At 40.8% G+C, this 15,929-nt stretch overlaps 1 protein-coding gene across 2 annotated transcripts in view; it reads right to left on the minus strand.

Moving 5' to 3' along the window:
• The window catches only part of ppp3cca (protein phosphatase 3, catalytic subunit, gamma isozyme, a), a 36,454-nt gene that overhangs the window by 17,356 nt on the left and 3,169 nt on the right, over window positions 1–15,929 (minus strand). For both annotated transcript variants that reach the window (XM_082554942.1, XM_082554943.1), the window contains exons 2-5: window positions 12,555–12,752; window positions 10,214–10,338; window positions 2,235–2,346; window positions 38–183 (exon numbers count right to left, since the gene is read on the minus strand). In XM_082554942.1, the coding sequence (XP_082411068.1) occupies window positions 38–183; window positions 2,235–2,346; window positions 10,214–10,338; window positions 12,555–12,752 (581 nt within the window). The remainder of the gene's footprint in view (window positions 1–37; window positions 184–2,234; window positions 2,347–10,213; window positions 10,339–12,554; window positions 12,753–15,929) is intronic.

The raw sequence follows: 15,929 nt of genomic DNA on the forward strand, positions 1-15,929 counted from the left end.
TCTTGATAATGTCACAAGCCAGCGGTCGATCACTTACTTTTCTTATGTCATCTAGGCAGTTGATTTCTGGTGAGAGTCCGCCATGTACACACAGGAACTGCTGGTTGAGTAGGGCAGCGAGGGGCAGGCAGTCAAAGGCCTCCATACAGGCGTCATACACCCGTTCAGAGTATTTAATTTTACCTGCAGTAAAAATAAAGATTGGGATTCAGTCTGAGGTCATAATTACTGCCAAAGATGGCAAAAAGTCTGTTGAATTTGCTCACTACAGCAAAGGTTTGGTAGATGTGTTATGAGCGGCTAGCAGAGCTGCCCTGCCAACTGTGCCAGTGGTGATTGTTTCCAGACAGCTTCTACAGCGCCACTTGCAGAAGAATGAAAGGGTCAGATTAGGTCAGGAGGAAGTCCATGCCTTATAGAGGAGAAGCAGCCAGGACAGTACAATGCGAGTGCCAGTTTGAAGACAGTGCTACTTTAAGGTCATAAAGGGGAGTGTGGAGCTTTGAGCTTGGAAATTAAAGTTCTTTACTCTGTGAAAATGTTTTAGTAAATGAACATCTTTAATGCTTAGTTGGAATAACAATGAAACACTACTCATGGGATGAGAAACAGGAAAATGCTATTTCTGCAGTTAGCTAAAGTAAAGAGTTAATGCCGTCTTATGAATCTAGGTTAACTCTGGACTCCGCACACTAACCCATGTCTTCCCAGAAACGACGTCATGGGGCTGTAGACCATAACAGATAAGATGAGTGTGCTTGGTGATAATAAACTATGCTAAAACTGTTTATTGATGAGAACAAAGATAATGTATTCATTAAATAAAACAGGTCGTCATTGTATCGCGCTTGCTCATGAGGCTATGAGCTGCATTATATCTACCGCACAACAAAGTTGCCGTCAAATCCATTGTAGCAAGCCGCTGTTTCTGCCGCTTGTGCAAGTCTCTATGTCTGTTACTTGTCTTATTGTGTAAAAGATTACACAGAGGGAGGTTTCGACCCCTTTTTTGTGAGTGCTGATGTGGAGGTATAGTGGCGACGCCTATCATTCATGAGAATAGCTGTGGGATGTGGAGGAATCGCAGGAATAGATGCAAGGATAACAACATGGTCAACAGAGCCTTAATGCAGTAGCCAATATTCTGCCCACGTCATAACTCCGAGTTGTACACTGTGAGGATCAATCATAAAATAAGTTGTAAAATAATCCCCACTCTTGACTGTTTAATCTGAAAAAACAAAACGTTCTAATATCATTAATGCGCCACTTAAAACAATAAGGCAACATGGGTTAAAACATCGTGTGAGGCCACACTGACTTGGATTGCCACATTTTACTACTTCTACAAACCTTTCCTGTGTGTACTACAAGACAAGGCTACGAGAGAAGTGTGATCGCAGCTGCAATCAATTACTACAACAATCCCTAATCTCTCTGATTAAATTTGTTAGTGTTGAACTGATTATCGATCAACAAGCTTTTCCAATCAATAAGCTTGCCCCAACCGAACAGGTGGCAAACTGTGTGTGTGTGTTTGTGTGTACAGATGAGGTGGCATGTGGGTGGGTGTGAGCAGGGATGTAGTGAGTGAAATCTATTTGCAACTGGCAAGACATTCTTTGCCGACTGCTTTCTGAGTTTGCATGCTAATACCTCCACACTTGCTCTGCACACACACACATGCAGCTGTCACTGACTGAAATCAAAGTGTGAGTGTAACTGTCTAAATAGCATCAACAGCATGCCTCGCTGCTCTCCATGCTTCAGCAGTTTGCTGTCGGCAAGACAAACGGGACAAAGGCTTCATCTCCTCGCTGGAGATTCGCAGATGAACTGTTGCATGTTGTGACGGGACTTCCCAATTCAACGTGTTTGTGACAAATGTGTCCTACTTACGGGGCGCTAGTCATTTTACTAAAGGGGAATAGAGAAAACACTCCACTTCTCTGGCATGAAGTCTGACTTAACATAGCTATGTTTCCCAGCACTGTGTTTTCAATTCCTTATTTGTGTCTGCGGTACTTGAAAGTGAAAAGAACTATCAATGGGACTAAGGAAATACCTGCGACAGCAATCCTGCACTCACACTATTAGCACCAGACTGCACCATTATATCTGGGCTATGTGTGAAATCTGAGAGCTGACTGATACAGGTCAATTTAAAGTGGTACAGAGAGCATATGAGCCCCCTGGGCTGGTCTTCATACGGCTGAGAAAAGCAGCACACTTACATTCCTGTTTGAAGGTGAAATACTCGGTGAGGTGCCGGCACTCGTGGTTCCCACGCAGCAGGAAGAGTGTGGTGGGGTGGTTGATCTTGAGAGACCAGAGGTAGAGAACGCACTGAGAGGAGAGACGGCAAGAGAGAAATGTGAGAAAGGTCAGAGACGTGTGCTCATAATTCTATTCAAACATATTCAGTGTTCTCCACACACAGGCTTCCCTCACCACTGTCATCAAGAGCTGTTCGAGGGGGAACTGTTGAGCTGCTCTTTCAAAGGTTTTAAGGTATGGACCTTACTATGTAAAGTCCCAGGAACTGATTTTTGGTTTAATTTCACACTATATAAAAAGCAAAAACAATATTTATGTTAATTAAATGTGTTATCTCTCTACATATGAACTAGATTTAATCATCTCTTGAATATGTTGACATTTTTACAACAAGCGTATTAGCATCCCAGATGACCCTCTCAAAGGCAGCAAAAGGCCCCGCTTTCCAACACAATTCACATTGTGTGAGTATTGAAACATTGTTACTATTGTAAAACAGTGTTCCAAAATGTTGCTACTATTAACATTTTCATATTTTAGAGCCACCGGAGATACAAAGGAGACATTACCGGTACTTATTGCACACAGACTTTATTTTGGCTGGCCACCCGGCCTTAATCAATTATCCAGTTCAGGATCATGGGAAGGGAGTATCCCAGGTGACATAAGGTGAGAGGCGGGGTGCATCCTGGAAAGATCTATCATAGTATTAACACTAAGTAATAGACAACCATTCAGACTCACAGTTACACCTATGACTAATTTAGAATTACCAATTAACCTGACCTGTGTGCCTTTGCACGGTGGGAGGAAACCAGAGTACCCAGAGGGAATTCACACAGCCAAAGGGAGAACATGCATACAAGCCCCAACTAGCCAATGGACTCATGTCCCATGGAAGGACTTCAACGCCACTGCCTTGGACTGCAGCTCGCAATGGTACTCCTTCTGCTCTGGAGATCTGCTGCAAGATGCAGGCTGACTCTAAGCAGAAACAGCGGGTAGCTGAAGAGAGCTGGTTCATGTCTTAAGCCAACCTCACTTACAGATTGGTTACAGAACAGAACAAGGACTACTTTGCCAGCTGCAGTCCAAGACGATGGAAGGCCTCCAGGTGGACTCAGGGTGAGAGATGCCCTTATTATGTTCTTGCAGCAAGATACATCATATTTTTAGTTCCCTTAGAATGTGTGCATCTCCTTTAATGATAGACAACCCGTATACCCCTCCATACTGAACAATAATGTTTAGTGAAGCATACTCATATTAGAAACGCTAGAAACAGCAAATGTTGGAATAATTACTCAGGCAATTATCTATCACTCCATCCATCCCTGCTCTTAAAATGAATGTGCACTCTCAACCTTTGACCACTTTTGATCACAAGGTAGTTGCACAGGCCGCATGGTGGGAGACAACCTGTCTGCAAACAATCACAGACTAACTACAAACACTCTCAGACAGATTGGTGAAGGTTTCCAAATAACTGCTGCTTAATTTATAAACACAATGTGTCTCACTGCAACGCAAGGCTCAAACAGACTGGTTGCCATCTGGTTATATTCCTATATAAAAGTAAGGTATGAGTGCTTATGTCATTTTGCAGTTAAATTCCTGTCCTGTAGAAACTGCTACAACTGCTATTTGCTTTCTGCCACATGAAGCTCCAAACACACATTAACCATCATACGCCAAACAACAGTTTGTTTTTCCCTTTGCTAACCAAATATTAGAAGCAGTGGGATGGGTTTCGTGTGACTACATTACTGGTTCTAATTTTAAAAGAACAGAACAGCATTTACAATCCAAATCCAAACATGCTTTCTCTTCAGTTCATGCACTGTTCAATAGCTGCTGCTTGACACTCTCAACATGCTTTTTTAACATGTGCAAACCATGGCCCGCTATCGATGCAACGAGATGCCAAGGTAACCAGAGCCTGCAGGTGTGTGTTCACGCAATGTCGAAATAAGGTGGTGGTGGTGGTGGGTGCACCCATCTCATCTTATACACATTGATCACTGAGAGGAATATCAGACTGTGAAGTGCAGGTAAATGTGTTGAGGGGGCTGTCGGTGTGACTTGCTCTCTCTTATGTGCGGAGGCGTAGGAAAGGACATGGCTCTGAGTGGCTTGAAGCTGACATGGGTTTTAATGAGAGCTCTCTGCACTCTTTCAGCCAGCTACTCACGAGCGGGGAAAAGAAGACAAAGAAAGGGGCATGGAGCTTTGTGTGGCAGACATGAACACTGGCTACCTTCACCTCATCTCCCACAAACACACACACACACACTCTCTTCAGCCTGTGCATGGTTTATGTAGGGGTGGAGCTGGGGCTTGGACGGTTTGTCCAAAGAAACACTTGCTTGGATCCAAGAGAATTCACTAAGTGAATAAAGAAATACACAGAATAAAACAGGTTGTGCACACACAATGAATTTAGACTTTGGCAAATTGCTGGCCTGCAGTGGTAACGCACTGCTTCAAGAGGCTGCGGTGACTCTTTATGTTACCTAGGTAACCACATCCTGATATCCATTTTCCTATATCTGCCTTATGCATTACTGAAGTGGCCTAAAAAAACACTAGCCCTGCTAGTGAGATCAAATGGCTGCAAATCTATAGGTTTTACACTTCAGTGCCGTTTCATGGTGACTTTAGGCTGGCTTCCTCTCATGTGTAGAAACAATGACACATTTCAGAGATCTTAATCACTATTTTAACAAATCAATAGCTGCCAATTAATGATTATTTTATATTTGTAATAATCTACCTCAATCAAAAGTCTTTAAGAGAAAAAAAACCAGACCATCTAATCTCAAATTTTTGAGAAAAATCATCAGAATTTAGAAGGTGAAATTGGAAGTTCTTTTTTTTTTTAATTCACTTAAATTATTAATTTATTAAAAAAGAAAAAAAACTGTTTTACCTTAGAATGACTGACTGATCCACTGTTTTAGCTCTAGACGAATTAAGAAAAATGCAATTACGAAGTTGCTCAACTCAATTTTTTCTAACAAAAGGGACAACTTCTGGGATTAAAAAAAAATGAACCCATCAACTAACAGAAACTGCAATTTCTCTACTGACCCTTTGAGGCTGTCTGTAAAAATCAAGTGAATTTTCATAGACTTAATATACATAAACAGACAATTTAAAAGCATATTTTCAGTCTTGTATATAAGAAAAATGGTTTTGGCAACTGTCTTATTTGGACCATATGGATCAGAGTCCAAACTGGTGAGTTCACAGCAACTGTGTCCATCTTTTATCTTTGAATTCAACTCGATGCAAAGCTTCTACTACTAGCTTTGTATGATTCCCAGTCTAAAATAACGCTTGTTTATCTCATCCTTGGTGAAGCCCCCTAGTTATTCCGCTGTCCCTCTTCTTCTAACTTTAACCCAGCTTTCTTTTGATTGGCTGTCACTTATAAACAGAAAGCTTGAACAGCAGATGGGTGGCGCTTCTGAGTTGTGTGCCTGGGATGACCATAATAGTGATAGTGTCCCTCATGGACATAGAGCCAAGATTACAAACACTGCCTGAAACTGAGCATTCAGAGCAGTCTGAAGCCTGAGTTTTCAGCTCACACAGATTACTTGTACATACACTGACTACATTTAATCTTTTGCTCATGTGCTCATGAGCATCATCATCGAAACAGTATATAAAAATACAGCAAACAATAACAAAAACCAAATTGTGCTATTCCTGTATGTGTGCTCCAAAGCTAATCCAGTGTCTGGTACTGTTAAAAAACTATCCTGGCAGCTTATTGGATTGGTTTCCCCTCAGCAGCATTTTTAATTATATCCTAATAATTGCCTGGCTGCATATTATGTGTGTATCCCATTACTTTTAATTAGTTGCTGCATGTTAGTTGTGGACTACTTTGTGACCCCAGCCAGCCACAGTAGGTTGTGGAGTTTTAGAACCACAAGAAGCATACCCAAACAAATCAAGCTGATTCTTAAGAGATGCCACTGTTTCTAGAAAAATGTGGTGAAAAAATATAAGCGTCTTTAGTAAAAACAAATCTATCTTCATCATCAAGAGCCTTTCATTCCCTTTGCTACTTCTCTGCCCTTTTTTCATCTGTGACATTTCACCCACCTCAGGCAATAACCCAGGGCCATCAAAAGACCCCAGAGGAGGCTCAAAATGTTAGCATACGTCCTAGTTGACTCTTACATAGCTTTCATTTTCTGCTTTTTCTCCACAAATATTCAAAATACTTGAAGACATGAATCAGGACTGCACACGCCCTTTAGGAAAAACAAAAAACCCCACTCATATCCATCATGTATCTACTATCAAAAGGTGCAGCGATGTCTGAAAGGCTCCCTTCAAGCACTTATGGACCAGCTTTGGGCCCCAAACAGTCACTATTTCTAGGCTCTTTTCTGTTATATAACATAACTTTTACAATTACTATGTTCTTAAGTTGTCAAATATACAAGACGCCGGGAAGAAGGAGGAAACTTAGACTCCAAAAGCCGGTCCTAGCAGGTCTGGGGCTAAGGATAGAAGTCGTCAACAACTGAAATGTCAAAATGTTATTTATATTTAAAACATCAATACTTTAGATGCTCTACGAGGACTCGTGCTCCACAGGGTGCTTAATTCAGACCAAGAAAAGTACTTACAGGAACAATCTGAAATGTGTGCTACAAGGAACCCACTGTTAATACACTAACTCATACTGAGTCTGAGTAAGTAACAGTGAAGCTTGAAATTCACACTACTCCCACAAGGTATCCATATTTTATTTATTTGGGGGTTTTTTGGTTTTTTTTTACAAATCTGGCTCTCAAGGCTATTTCACTGCCATCTGGCATAATTTCTCCCTAGTTTTTGTTACCAGCATGAGTGCTGACATACAATATTGTGCAAAAGTCTTGAGTCACCCCTCGTTTCTTAATAATGTGCTAGGAAAATGGCAAACAGCAATACAATTCACAGAAATATGTGCAAACATACATGGAAATAAAGCATATAAGACAAATGGAATATGTACAAAAAGGACATTCAAAGCTCTTCTTTGGACGCTGTCTGCCTTTTGTTTTGTTTTCTGTCAAATTTTCACGCTGTTTTAATAATGTCAAGGTCTGGGGAGGCCAATCCATGACTGACAGTGTGTTTTATGCTTTTACAGCAAGGACAGTGCTGTAAAAGGATCACTGGGATCACTGACATGCTCAAACAAAGAAGCCGTTTCCGTCAATTCTGACAAGATTAATTCAGTTCTTGTGGCATACCTCAGCCTTTTCTCCACATTTTCCTTAAGAATTTCTTCCTCACATACATTCTTCCACTGAGACCATTTCTAATGAGGCTTCAGTAAACAGTAGATGGACCAACTGAAGGGCCACATGCATCTCTCAGATCAGCTGTTCATCTGCTATAGATAGTTTTAGGTCTGCCCCTTCTTATTTCATTCTCCATGTTAGGGCAGGGCAATATGGCCAAAAATATTTATCAAAATATATATTAAAAAATTTACGATAACGATATAACTGACGATAATTGATAATTGATGTGAGACAAAATACTTTAAAACTCCGCAACTTTATTAGTGCAAAAAAACCCATCAATGTATTTTCACTTAAACAAGCAGCTGTTTTTTTATGGTTCGAGGTCAGTAAGCACAACCAGAATTCATACATAAGGCGCACCGGATTATAAGGGGCACTGTCAATTTTTCAGAAAATAAAAGGATTTTAAGAGCGACTTATTTTCCGAAAAACACTGTAATAACAACGGCCCGCTTGCATGCTCTACCAAAAGTTGTGCCAAACCAGTTCCACACCACTGACGTTGCACCATTTTTACAAACCAATTCTGATTAATCAGTTTCATTCAACGATCCGCCTTCACCCTTCTCATTCTCCGTCGCCCCCATGCTTTTTCTGCCATGTGCGTATGAAAACAAAGGCACTGCGCATGCACGTTTTACCCATATTCTATTGCGATATTTTATTTTCTTATAGTTGCCTAACATTATACCGGTATTACCGTGAACAGTATGATATGGCCCAGCCCTACTCCATGTGTCTAGTTCTCTCAAATGCACACCACGATGACACCTGCCAGGTTTCAGGCTCTTTTGGAACCACCTTCAGTGATAAATTGTCTCTTATGTGTAGACATAACACTGAGTCATCCCCTCAGTTAGATGCTTTTCTTATGCTTGATTCATATGCCACTGTTTAGTGGCTTCAAAACAAAACAAAAAAAAACCCTCACACATTCCCCTGAAAATGGTCAGATTCAACAACTGGACTGAAAATAAGCGAAAAAGCAGCCAATGTCTTAAAAAAAAAAAAAAAACACTTTTAAAGACCTTCAGAGAGCCTGGAGAATGATTGCTCATGACAAATTTAAAGGCTACAAGAAAGTCTGGCTCCTTGGGACCAACACATAAATAAATGCTTGTTTTTTTGTAATGTACACAAACCATTCCAAATGTGTGATTTATGTTTTACTTTAAATGGTAAATGGTAAATGGCCTGTATTTATATAGCGCTTTTCTAGTCCCTAAGGACCCCAAAGCGCTTTACATATCCAGTCATCCACCCATTCACACACACATTCACACACTGGTGATGGCAAGCTACATTGTAGCTACAGCCACCCTGGGGCGCACTGACAGAGGCGAGGCTGCCGGACACTGGCGCCACCGGGCCCTCTGACCACCACCAGTAGGCAACGGGTGAAGTGTCTTGCCCAAGGACACAACGACCGAGACTGTCCAAGCCGGGGCTCGAACCGGCAACCTTCCGATTACAAGGCGAACTCCTAACTCTTGAGCCACGATCGCCTTTAAACCAGCTCACCATTATAACTGCAATAAATTCAAACGCACTACAGGCACAGCCCTCCAGCCAGAGATCTTGAGAGTCGCACTGCAGCTTTCTGCTCCACTCCTCTGTCTTATTTTTAACTGTTCTAATCAGCATGTAGAAAAGTGTGCCCTTTGGAGGTGTCACTGAAATAAAAGTTAGGGCACAAAAACCCATTTGGTCAAGGAGCACTGCAGTAGTACTCACATTTTAGCAGCCTTTCTCACCATGAGCAACCATCTGAATCAAAGTGGCACTGAAACACGCTCAAGTCCAAATGCTTTTCATTACATCAGCTCTAGCCCTTTCAATGTGACTTGCAGCCAGTGGTCTTACTACAACATCATATACACTTAGAATACAAGCAGCAGTATAAGAAGCCACCAAAACATAACTAAACTAGATTTGACTTTCTGACAGTAACACTTGTATCCAAATTGGATATAAAGACAGCTTTTTTTCTTAAACATACAAGACATACAGTTAGAATACATCAAAACATATCACACTGTTAGATAAACAATAGTAACTGATTACATTAGCATTTTTTCCCAATCCATTTATTTCCCACAAAAGAATGAGCCTGCCTAGCATTTATTAACAGCCCAGCTTAAATATCTGAAACGCTTTACTCAAAGTCGCCAGATCTGAAATCAGTCAGAAAAATGAGGAATAACCCTTCTAAAAAAAAAAAAAAAAAAAACTACAAAGAAAAACCAAAACATTGTTATAAGTCTGATTATTTCTTTAAATTCATAAATTAAATCTCACTACTTAAGCTAAATGCTTTCAAATTGCTATTTTTTTGTTATTGTAAAGGACTTCTTAATCCTTAAAATTGAAACATTTAAATGCAAAAAAACATGAAAATATAAAAATTTGGAAGATAAAGAAATAACCTTTTAACACTGACACATGCCAAGATAACTGCAGATAATTTTCAAGCGTTATCTGTGAACCAAACCTATACAGCATGTTCATACAGTGTTTACTGATACCAGAGTGAAAAATATTCAAAAGAGGAAATAAATGTTTCATTATTATTAAAGTAAAAATAAAAATGACTCAAATATACTAACACAACTACTCACCTCAATACTGAAGTACCCTCGATCTACGTAGTCACCAAGGAAAAGATAGCGCGTGTTACTCGGTGAACCTCCGACTTCAAACAACTTCATAAGGTCAAAGAACTGTCCGTGTACATCTCCACATACTGCCAAAGACAGACAAACACGTTGCTCTTAATTTCTCAGTTACATATTATAGCCATATTACTTATTCTGGATATAGATGCTGCTCTTATGAAAGTAATGGCCATAAATGCAAATAGTTCAAATAGTTCTCCTAAAAGATTTTATCCTACTTGTTGTTTTGATGATGATGGTGGACAGAAAAGTCAAAAATGACCTTTACGTGTTTGGGACCAGACGATGTGGCCCACATCTACTTTAAACCATTTACTGACTCCTTGTGGCTTTTCACCAGTATACTTCTGGCAGGCTGCCACTGCTGCACCCACCAGGCTTAACAACTCTTCTGATGAAAACTCTGCTATGATCAGTGATAGTATATCTGTGACCTGTAATCCTGGAAAACATGGATTCCATAGAAATAGAATCACAGGGAGAAGGGATCACTCAGATAAAGTAGGTATTGCTTCACTCTGAAGCTGAGAAGGGTCACTGCACTCTCCTTTTATGACACCAGCCAATGGGTTTTCTTGTTATTCCTTATCTAGTGTGACTATAGGATGCATGCTTGGTAGTCTGTGTGGTCACAGGTGTGAAAGCATGTAGATATCCACCTGGAACCAGGTCAACTTAGGTCAATAGCGGACGGTGAAACTAAGGTTACCAGTGGGCTCAAACCATGCTAATGTGACATCACGACTTCTGACGTGTAGGATGGTTTAATGTTGTTTCAGATATGCATGCCCGCAAGCAGGTCGGTCTTTCCATCTATTTCATATTATTGAAGGACTATAAATAATCCAGACGGCACAGGGGCGAGAAGCTGGAAAAATAAAAACCTACGTTCGCTTCATTTCCAGTTACTAAAGCTGTGCTTTTCCCTGAGTACAGACACGCACCTTTTAGATGAGGTGAGTGCATACTTAAGCATACAGATAGATGGTTACTCAGCTGTGCTGCTCTCACAGTTTCAGAGCAGTGACCAGTGCGTACGCTATACTGTGACTTGACAAAGCCGTAGAATCCCCTCAATGAATGGAAATATATACATAGAAGGGTTATAGACACTGCAACAGATTATTAAAGATTGAGTATACTGCACGCTAAATTTTAAGCTAAGTTGTAAATGCTGATGTTTGCTTGGCACGCAAAAGGTCGCTGGTTCAACTCCAGCTGGACACACAAGGCCCTTTGGGGTTGCGTCAGAAAAGGCATCTGAGGTAAAACTCAAAACAAGCATGTGGAGCTACCTGCTGTAGTGACCACTTGTGACAAGGGAGCAGATAAAAGTCACTTCCTTTATCATAACAATACAGACTGTGGCGGTACCTTTCTAACCTTTTCAACCATTGTAGAGGTGGAGGGGGGAATTCTTTTTAAGTTGAAATTTTTTTTATTATTCACTGTCACTGAAGTCACTACTTCTGAATTATGCAGTAAATGAAAGCCACTTATCTGTGGGTTCAATGAGAACGAAACAGTAGCACAGCCAGGACTTTGTGCAAATACTTCCTGCGTATTTAAAGAACAACTGACCAAGCAATACTTCTCATATCTCTTTACCTAGGACTACTCAGCTATACAAACTATATGAGCTGAATGAGCTATTCTAATCAATCACATAAACGTGCAAAGCCATATTTATCATGCTTGTCATCCCCTCCCCCAGAGTTTAGCTTTAGTAGTTTTAACAGGGTTTTGCTTCCTGAGGTTGAAAAACAAAACAGAGTATGATAGGGTCAGCTAAGGAGCTGACACTTGTCAAAGCCTGACTGACAGCCTGCGAGGCCCTCTGATCTGGTGAAAGAGTGAGGCGTCAGCCATAGAACATAAACAAGCCTGCAGTGGAATAATGCTGAAGCATCACCGAAGCAGACTTTAAACATCTGCTCAGATGTCTTCAAATAGCTTGTTTATTCTACATCCACCTGCTTTACACTACTTGACAGTGATAGTCTGTTGAACTGTGCTCTTTACTGTATGTCAAAGTTCAAAGTCAGTTACAGAGGAGCAGCACAATTTCTTAAATGGATCTAGTGTAGGGTACAGCACATGTGGGTGGGCAATATTATCGAGAGTCCGAACAGTAGACCTCCAGCTCAAGGGTAATCTGCATTTTTGTTAGATTATCCTGGAAACAGATCTGAAAAAATATGCAAGTAATACTTAAATAATGATTTCCAAATTCACTAAACACATGACACAGTCCTCCTTAAGCTCCTAATATCGAGCATCTCACCTGTAATAGGTGCCTCCACCTCCAGCATGCACTTCTCTTGACGGAGGATGTTGGCGCCGTCATTGATGATCTTGAGAGCCACGTCCTCTTCCACGCGGCCCTCCTTGACGAGGTGGTTGCGTAGCAGCTCAGCATTGGGCTTGCCATCTTCATACAGCTCTTTTATAGTCAGCTTATGTTGTGGAGGGTATGGCACAGCTGTTGATTAACAAAAACAAAAAAATCATTATGATAGTCATATTTGAGCTTAGGTTGGCAGCTGCATGACAACTGAAGGGGAGCAATGCCGTCACAGGGGAGTGAGACAATCTGTGCCAAAATTCAAACTTCTGCCTGGATTCATGACTCAGACAATTTAGAAAAATTCAAGCATGATGATGCTCATTATTTATCAATTATTATATTTGCTTGTTCTTAGCCATCCAAGATGACATCATTATGGTTCACCAATAAACATCAACAAATCCTCGATCATTCGAGAAAAACCTTCCATGGTAGGGGTGGGACCAAATCTCGATATTGTCACGGGATGTGGGGTTTCCTCCTGAATTATGATAAAAAGCTAAAAATCTGTCAAAGTCAAGCTTATAAGGGCATCGACAGTAACTAAGTTGCTGGCAACATATTCATTCGTGTTTATATAACGAATGCTGCCAAAATTGCTGCATTAAGATTATTGGCCCAGTTCATCTAAAAATCTGAAAATGTGTTCGTCTAAACATCAAAAAAAAAAATCACTGCATCCTTAAGATGAAGTGCATTTGTGGAATTTTTACACTGATAGTGCGCATTAATTAGCATTAAGGGCGTAACCAGTGTGAAGCAAAGCAATCTGTAATGGTGTAATCTGGTTCCACTACAGCACCAGCACAGAGCTGCTAATGTCCACTTCAGACATACTAGTCTGGTAGTAATGTTGCAATATTCAAAGATTGTCCAGAAAATCAAGTGAAGTGGAAATAGATCATGATAAGAAGTTTGTTTGGATTTCTTGGTAATGATCAAGATTCCAGTCAAAAATCATTTTTCCCTTTTTTGGTTTTTAATCTCTAAGTTTTTCTTTTCCAAAGAAAAACTCCAGCATGATGCAAAGTCTGAAGGCCTGATTCTCCAGAAGAAACCACCATCACCAATTAAGGATAAACTGATTTTCACCATTTGTGAGCAGCCGCAGATTATGATTCAATCTTATTTTTATATGGAGAGAAAAAAAGGAGACGGCTTGGAGAAAAAAGAAATCATAGGACTTATTTACTATATTTGCAAAACACCAAAAATACTCTCAATGTTCATTATTGCATTCAATTAATTATTAATTACAATAGAATAGAATAGCCCTTTATTGTAATTGTACATGTACAACAAAATTGCGGGTGCACCAAACTAACTATGCCAGAATAGAATATAACTATGACTAAGTATGACTAAATAACAAACAGGAAAATATGGATAAACAAGAGCAATATATACAAAAACAATAGAAAGGCACACATTAGAGAACAAGTTGCAAAGTGAAAAGAGCAGACTTGATCTCAATAGAGTCCGTGTGTGAGTGACCTGAGTGATGAGAGTTACTGGTGAGTGGGCAGGGTGGGGTGGGGTGTGGGGGGCAGTGTTTTTTAACAGTCCGAATGGCCCAGGGGAAGAAGCTGTTTGTGAGTCTGGAGGCGTGGGACTGATCAGATGGGCAGCGTATCAAACAGCTGGTGTGCGTTAGTTCTGTTGATGTAGTTTCATAGCAGTTTTATTAGAGTTTTCACCATTTCAATAATATAGAAACAAATACAATAACGCTACCCTGATTAGTACTTGGTGACAGCGGGGAGGAAAACCTCCCTTTGAAAAGGAAGAATGCATCAGAAGAATAAGACTGTGTGGTCCCAGCAGTCCACCCTTGGATCAAAATGTTAATTTAGAAGTAGTATTGATACATAAGGACAGATTACCCCAGAAGTAACACAAAAGAAAAAAGCAGTAAAGAAAAAAAAAAACCCAAAAACATTATGGATCTCAGCCTGCATTCACTTCAGCTGAAGTCATGAGGTGTGACATTTTCCTTGACTGAGCCAAGACGAAGTTACTTGCACAGAAGCAGCGACGCATACACCTACATGATGACTCCATATAAGAGACAAACAACAAGAAGCCCTGCACCTCACTTAACCCCCCCCAGCCGCACCCTCCCTCCCCCCATAAGCTGCTCCACACCACCTACACAATCCTTTTACCATCATCACTAAAGGTCAGTGCTTTTGAGGCTGAGACCTGAAAGCATCACGATCAAAACACAATTAAGTGAGTAACAAGTAAACCTGGAAAATGTATCACAGAGGCAGTGTGACAGCAATGCAGTTGGGGCATTAGCTTACCGTGTATGGAAAACAACACATTTTAGTAATCACGGAAGCAATATTTAATCTAGCTCTCTGACAAGAGACTATAATGCAGGGAATTATATCAAAATTGCATAACTGTTTTAAAACAGTGTCCACGGTGTAGATTAGTGCTCCAACACTGGCATCATGGGTTCATAAAGCTGCAGGAGCAGATAGCTGCCGACTAATCTGCGCTAGCTCAAAACAATAGTAGAGGGAGATCCAAGCTCTCACTGCCTGGGTCTGAGAGGTAAAACGGATTATGCCTGGTACGCCCAACAACAGACCAAGCGAACACAAATGCATTATGCCACCAATTAATTATGGTGTAAAGCCACCGTCTGTATGGCATGCAAAAAGAGGTGAGCCGATCTGGGATCGTGCTGATGATAGGACCCTTCTTTTAAACCCATCCCTCACAGGAATCGTGGAAGGAGACAAACACCGGTATCAGCTAAGTGGTGCAGGCGGCAATGATCACAGAAAGGAGAGAGAGAGGAATTCTGAGAATACTGTCACACCTACACACAGTAAATCAAACTGCAAGCTGAGGAGAGAAAAAAAAAAGGGATTCAGACTTAAGTGTGAGTGTTTTTACTAATCAGTGATGTGGTGCCTGGGGTTGCCAAATGTATTTGTCACTCAGGCTCATGCCATGAGTCTAGACTAAGAGTTTAGAGGCAGATCTGCAGATTGGGTTTTTTTTCCCCACAAGGAAATAAGTGCCGTGTTTTTATTGCTGGTGCAATAAAGCAAGGGAATAAGTCACAAGATGTTATTTGGGCGACAAACTACTGCCTGGCCTGTAGTGGAAAAGCTCCGACTTGACTAGCCTGTGTTGAGGACAAGCTGTCATGCACTGGCTAGTGTGGTATAAATAAACAGTAAGTGCTCCCAAGCATACGAGGCACGGCCGCAAAGAGAGCTGTAAGCTGAGGTACGAGCCTTAAGAACAGATTAGGTAAAGCCTCTATTAGCAAGGGCTTCGAGATTCAGGGGC

The sequence above is a fragment of the Aulonocara stuartgranti genome (assembly GCF_965226115.1).
Source record: "Aulonocara stuartgranti genome assembly, chromosome: 12".
Classification (NCBI taxonomy): domain Eukaryota; kingdom Metazoa; phylum Chordata; class Actinopteri; order Cichliformes; family Cichlidae; genus Aulonocara; species Aulonocara stuartgranti.